The sequence below is a fragment of the Ctenopharyngodon idella genome, chromosome 8, assembly GCF_019924925.1.
Source record: "Ctenopharyngodon idella isolate HZGC_01 chromosome 8, HZGC01, whole genome shotgun sequence".
Classification (NCBI taxonomy): domain Eukaryota; kingdom Metazoa; phylum Chordata; class Actinopteri; order Cypriniformes; family Xenocyprididae; genus Ctenopharyngodon; species Ctenopharyngodon idella.
Window position 1 is genome coordinate 4166929 of NC_067227.1, and position 7043 is coordinate 4173971.

At 39.9% G+C, this 7043-nt stretch overlaps 1 protein-coding gene across 1 annotated transcript; it reads left to right on the forward strand.

The window, feature by feature from the left end:
• Positions 1 to 313: 313 nt before the first annotated feature.
• fam110a (family with sequence similarity 110 member A) lies at positions 314 to 6810 on the forward strand. Its single transcript, XM_051904001.1, has 3 exons — positions 314 to 546; positions 697 to 746; positions 3282 to 6810. The coding sequence occupies exon 3, from the start codon at positions 3395 to 3397 to the stop codon at positions 4664 to 4666; it is 1272 nt and encodes a 423-aa protein (XP_051759961.1). The 5' UTR covers positions 314 to 546; positions 697 to 746; positions 3282 to 3394; the 3' UTR covers positions 4667 to 6810.
• Positions 6811 to 7043: the final 233 nt, after the last annotated feature.

Sequence of the window (7043 nt, forward strand, 5' to 3'; positions counted from 1 at the left end):
GGAGATACTGTGTGTGTATATATATATATATATATATATATGGCAAAATATACTGTATGTTTTAAATAGAAATTCCCAAATAGACAAAAAGAATAATATATTGTATCATCAAAGAGAATTGACTAGCAACTAATTTTATGTCACACAGCTTCAAATTGTGTCTTCTCTATTAATAGAACAACGCTTGGAGATCACAGACAAAAGGTGGCATGACAATATTTTCAAGGAAAAGGTTGGCCTTTCCTTTTGTGATCAGGTGACTCAAAGGGCATATGGCACATACTTCCTGGTGTGGGAATGAGTTTCTGATTGGATAGGACAAGAAAAGGGGCAGGAGGATTGTTTGGGGAGAGAATCAAACCGGTCTGGCAAGTTTTACTTTCTCCTTAACGCAAACACATGCATGCACCATCTGCCCTGCTTGATTTCTGCTCTCTGACACACACAAAAGACATTGCTGACTGACTTCTGACTCTGTCCTACCTGACTCAAACTTTAGAATTAAAGAGGAAACCATTGCTGTTGAGTTTACTGAGGCAACCACAGGTATGTGTTTGTCTGTGTGAGTGTGTATTGTCTGCGTATGTGTGTCAATGCTATCTATACCTTTAAACAATGAGGCTAACACACACTTTACTGCTTAATTCTGTTATCTACTTGTCTTTCTAATTCCCTGAACTGTTGTTTTGAATCTAGACATAATCCTGGATCATGTAGAGACATGCCGTATCCTGTCCCTGGAATCTGTAAGTGAAAACTTGTGTTCTGTTTATTCTTGACCTTGTTTTTTCTTGCCTTAAGGGATCGATTTCATATTTACTTTATCTTGAATTATAACCAGTTGTTGTGTGTAAAACTGGTAGAAATATAGGGAGAGTGAGGTCAGAAAGACTGATTGATATGGAGACAATTGGAGAGCAGAGAGGATGAAAGATGGAATAATATGCAGATCGTAAAAGACGGGAAAGGATATGCAGTGCACTTTAACCTTAGGTGGAGCACTGGCTGTTATGTTAAAGGAACGATAAACATTTAGTCAATGAGATGGTGAAAGTATCTTCAGTTCATTGATAAAAGCAGCACTGCTGTCATTTATTAACAAAATTGGGAATAAAATTCCAGTCTGAAACAAAAAGTCCCTTGAGTTAACCAGTGACTTCAGTGTCACATTTCTCCCTGGGGTCACATTCCTAGTGGGCATAGTATCACAATCTTGGATAAATGTTTTCATATCAGTAAAGATGGCTCTCTAAATGGAGGCACATTGAAATAGATGTGATTTATAGTTATTTTAGGAAGTATTCAATTAAGTATTCAATCAAAAAATCAATTAAGTGAATGCTAGTTTCATCAATATTCTAGAAGAAAGTGGAAGCCTTTTAGCCACTGCTAATGGGAGTTTTCTGAGAATGGCTTCATAATGGTTTCAACTCATCCTGGAACATACATTAGCAGCCTAAAGGGCTCATTAGTGGTTTGCTAAAGCAAGTATCACTGTTACTATTGCTTCATACCTTGGCTTAGGGATTTGATAAAACCCTTAAACCCCTAAGTATTTAATTTAGAAGCATAACTCACCCTGTACTGTTTGTTCCACGAGCTAAAATAGTGCTATCATTTTTCTAAGCTTGCACATAACGATAAAACTGGTGGGAAATAATTCTCATAGACTTTAAGGAAGGACTGGAGCCATATGTAGAGACCAGAATTTCATATATCACTTTTCAACACATTTGTTTCTGCCACCGAATCATGCCGCCTATTTTGACACTGTTCGTTTTTTTCCATTGTTGTGCTGCAAAATCAGAATTGTAAGTGACCAAAATGGTCCAACTTGTACAGTTCTCTTGTCCTGAGGTTAGCAATCCATGCTTGGAAATCTGTGTGAGAGTTTATCATACCACACTGAATGATGTTCTAACGGGAATGCTACTGGTACCTTTACTCATCATGCCTAGAATCATCCGGCCTGATGGTGGAAAAGTGCTTGTGTATCTGCTTGTTGTGAAGTATCGAATTAGGGCTGCATGATTTGGAGACAATTATTACAATTTTTTTTTTTTTTTTTTATATATATATAGAAAATGTTTGCTGTGCTTTGTTTGTAGGGCTGCACAATTTGGCCAGAATTTATGATTATTTATCAATATGACTCCATTTAAAGGGATAATTTTTCACCCAAAATTGAAAATTCTGTCATCATTTGTCTGTCTCACCCTCAAGTTGTTCCAAACCTGTTTGAATTTCTTTCTTCTGCTGAACACAAAAGAAGATATTTTGAAGAATGTCAGTAACCAAACAGTTGATGTGCCCCATTGACTTCCATAGTATTTTTTTTCTCCATATTGTGGAAGTCAACTGTTTGGTTACCCATTTTCTTCAAAGTATCTTCTTTTGTGTTCAGCAGAAGAAAGAAATAATACAGGTTTGGAACAACTTGAGGGTTAATAAATGATGACAGAATTTTCATTTTTGGGTAAACTAGCCCTTTAAATTGAGAATACTATCTCAACAGCCATTTATGAACACTTTATATATAGCACACCTTTAAACTAAGCTTTTAAAAACTCACTCTGTACACTACCTCCTCTGGGCTTACAGCGAGTGAGTATATATTACTGTGAGTGTATATTAGCAACTTTTGTTGTTTGCTTTTGGGACCTGAGGAAACAATGCTGCATGATGTCAGACTTGACAACTTAATAGAGACTTGGGGGTGGGCTTGGGCCAGTAAGCAACCACCCGAAATGCTTAGCAACAATCTTGCCATTCTTTAGCAACTGCGTAGCAATGCCCTGGCAACCATCCCACAATGCTCTAGAATTGTGGTTGTTGACTTGTGTAGGCAAGCACCACTCCCATTCTCCTCAGCAAATATACTTCTACTTTATAAAAACATTACAATGTTGTTAGAAGTTTGTTTGCATAGAAAAGTAGGCTGTCTAGCATTATGTCTAGCTGGACTTTGCAATTGTCTAGTGGTTAGAGAGTCAGACTGGTAACTCAAATGTTGCGGGTTTAATTCCAGCAGGAATGACTGAGGTGTCCTTGAGCAAGACACCTAACCCCCAGTCACTCCCCCGCAAATGGCTGCCCACTGCTCCAGGTGTGTGTGTCCACAGTTTGCAGTGCGTGTGTTCACTACTCACTACTCCTAATGTGTGTGCACTAACTTGGATGGGTTAAATGCATAGGACAAATTCAAAGTATGGGTTACCATACTTGGCCTTCACATGTCACTTTCACTTTTTCACTTTCACTTATCATTTCTGTTCCCACAGGTATCCAATGCATTAATGTGGAAGTATATATATAGCAATAAGTCCATCATCTACTTTTGAGCAAACCATTGCAGAAAAAGGAAACCAAATAAAACAGCTGAAGTTTTTCAAGGATGTCAACTGACGCTGTACAGCCCCCTCCAAGGAGAATAATAAGGCTGGCTGTAACTCCTGGCACACAAAGTCGCAACCCAGAGTTGAGTTGTCCAGTCAAATCATCTCACGGGATACGCAAACCAAGTGCGGTGGAACGTTTGGAAGCAGACAAGGCCAAGTACGTCAAGAGTCAACAGGTGGCTTTGAAAAAGCAGCAGCCAATCACTTGTTCTTCCAACAACAGCCAGAGTGGACAAGGTGCTCAACAGCCATCGAGAAAAATCCCTGCAAAACCCACTGAAACACCACCCCTTGACCTGGAACATCTTTGCAAACTGATTGATGGAGTTAGCGATACCACCGTTCCAGTTGTTTCCACACAAGCCAACAGCACTGAGAAAGCTCAAGATGCTACAGACCCATGCAAGGCCACCTCTGCAACACCAAGTCCGTTGGAAGAACCTTCTGTTGGGTCAACTTCAAGTCAAGGAAAAGCTGCAGTAGAAGCCTCAGGGGTAAATGGATGTCCTACCATGACAGTGCGGCGAGTCGATGTCAGACCGCAGTTACCTCAAATGAGGATGGCCGGTAGACCACAGCTACAGAACCGCTCACAGGTCCAACTGGGTATGCCGCAGGTCCCAATAAAACTTCTGCGCTTGCTTAGACCCTACACACAACCAAATCAGCAACCAATTGATTTCAAAAGGCTACACAATTTCACAAACGTCACCCGAGGACCTATTAAACCACCAAACAGTGCTGCACAAACCTCACCACCTTCTAAATCCCCATCTAGCCCTCTCCCCATAAAGCCAAACACAGAACCATTATCACGTACCTCTCCGACTCCACTTATTCCAACCTCTGTTGCTTCGTCCCTAGCCAAAAATGACTTTCAGTCCCCACCATCTCCAGCCATCACTCGGCTGTCCTCGACAAGCTCCAAGAAGCGTCCTTCACTGACGCGCTCAAAATCTGATGTCAGTGACTGCTTTTCACGAGCTGGGGTAGAGCTTGAACGCTTCTTTAACTATTGTGGCCTTGACCCATCAGATTTAGAGGAGCTAGCAAGACCGGGTTCTGACATTGTGTCCGTTTCACGTCTTCGTAGTGCCAGTGCCCCAGCATCCGAGCATACAGCTGAGGGTGAAGATGAGGAAGAAGAAGCAGCAAAAGATGAACGTCCTGTTTATGGTGTTTCCGTCATTGAGAGAAATGCTCGAGTGATCAAGTGGCTTTATGGAATGCGCCAGGCCAAAGAGAGTCCCAAAGTGGCCAATATGTAACAGACAACAAGGGACTAACAACCACAATTCAGACAGAAATCAAATGCAATATATGCTGTTCAAAGTGCTTACTATGCTTTTCCCATTCAGTATTTTGTCTGTTGTTATCCATATACTTTAGAGTTGTCTAGTTGAATCTACTGTGTCTCTTACCCCTTTTCCACCAGCACAAACCGGGTGCTAGTTCAGAGCCAGTGCTATCGCTGGTTCGGGGTTGGTTCAATTGACAAGCCTTCTAAGAACCAGTTTGCCTTTCCATTGGCTAGAGAGCCACCAGAAAATAGAAAATTAAACTAAACCACCAGTAGGTGGCGTCAAGTAACCGTCTTAATAAGTGAGTCATTCATTTAAACGGTTCATTCCAATGGCTGATTCATTCAAGAATGAGGCAGTTTGGTCATTTAATCTTTGACTCAACCGATTCATTCAAAACCCTTAATCATTCAGTAATGAAAACAAGGCTGAGTGTTGTCCTATGGTTCTGCTGTGATCTTTGTTTGTAACTATTTTTGCTGCTAAAATAGAACAAAAACAGTCAATGTTCCTTCTAAAATGTAAGTGACTTAATATTAACTATTTGTTAACTGAACAGTTGTTTCATACAATCAGTGTCACGTTTTTAATCGTTATGGTAGCCTATTTAGGAAAACAGCATTCTTGGTCATATGATTTTGCTTACCTGTATCAAGTTATAAAAACTTATTTTGTGTGTGCTTCGCTCATGTTTCCATTTCTCCTCGAGATGGTGAGCGAGCCTCGACAACGCAACCTTGTTATCGTCACTACATTATACAGCCTATTATTATCCACTATGGATCGCCACTTAAACTAAATGTAATAAAATCAGTCATTCTCGAGTTTTCTTTTTTTTTTTTTGGTATTGACATTTTAATCAGGTCCTTAATCAGGTCTTTCACTTGCCCCTTCAAAAAATCCACTTATCTTGGACTAACTGACAAGCGTTAGTGTCGAGCCCTGACATGTTAAACCAGCGCTAAAATCCTGATTTATAATCGAGACGTTGTCTGACAAAATCACCATACACATAATATAAAGACATTTGCTGTGATTTTGGCTATATGTACACGTAAAATGATCACTCAGGTTAGAAGCAATAGTATCTATTTTATTTGCTCTCTGACAGAGCGCACATCCTCAACTGAATGCGCTGCTCCTCTCAGCCACTCACTGAACAACTAGATCAGGTTAACAAGTCGCTATATTTGTCACAATGCGCTTTCTTGGAAAAAAGTCGCAAAAGGGGTCTGAAAAGTCGCTAAGTTGGCAACACTGATTCAACCTTCCGTCTCCATGTCCCAGCCTGCCGCTGTCCTAAACGGCGTTACGGCAATTTTGCACCAGCTGGAGGCAATTACCAAACTGGTTCCGTGCATGTTGTACATATTTTGCGACAGCAAATCAAAGTTATTAATTATCAAGGCTATATTCAATATAAACTGGTATTATTTTCCTTCAAAACTATCTAAAAAAAATTCATGCCTGTTGGAATAAAATTTAATGCTTTTTAATGCCATTTAAGGCCTTAATTTTCGCAAAATCCATTTAATGACTTTTAATGCTTTTTAATGCCCCGCGGATACCCTGTACTATTGATGCTCATGGCTTTGCGAACCTACACTGGCATCCAAACAGAGCGAATCCAACATGTTCTTGTTATTAGCTCGATTAGCTGCTATTTCAAAAATGGCAGGTCACAAGTTTTTGTTTGGCCACGGTAACCCTGCCCCCAGCCCCTGACGCAAGCGGTTCTTACTTCTAGACCAGCCATGTTTTGGTGCTACTTACGAACCACTTTTCCTGGTTCAGAGCTTGTGCTTTGGGTGTTGAAAGACAAAGAACTGATTTGAAACTAGGCTCTGGCTCTGAACTAGCACTCAAACTGCCTTGGTGGAAAAGGAGTATTGTGTGTCAATTATATTGGCTTAAGCTTTGTGGTCATTGGAATGACTGTAGCCACCTGTGTTCTTAAACAATGACTTCAATGATTTCATGGTTATGGTGAACGCCAATAAACCTTTAAACACAATGTGTTTTTTGCATTGTTGTCTTTTTCAACAATGATAGGCTGTACTTGACAGGCTGAATCAAATGATGGCAAGGTTTTTGGTAGAGATATCCAGAACTGATGCTTGCAAAGGTATTTGTGTCATCAAAAAAATATTTTCAATGTGGACCAGTGATTTAATGCTTATTTTAATATCTTGTGTTTTGTGTCATGTGATGATAAAAAAATTTGAATATTTGTATTGTTTTTATTGTGGTTACCTCAGATCTTTATTATAAGATAGGAGGAAAACTTTGATAGCTTTGGTACACAACATTTGGTACACTAAATGCAATGGTACACAACATATTC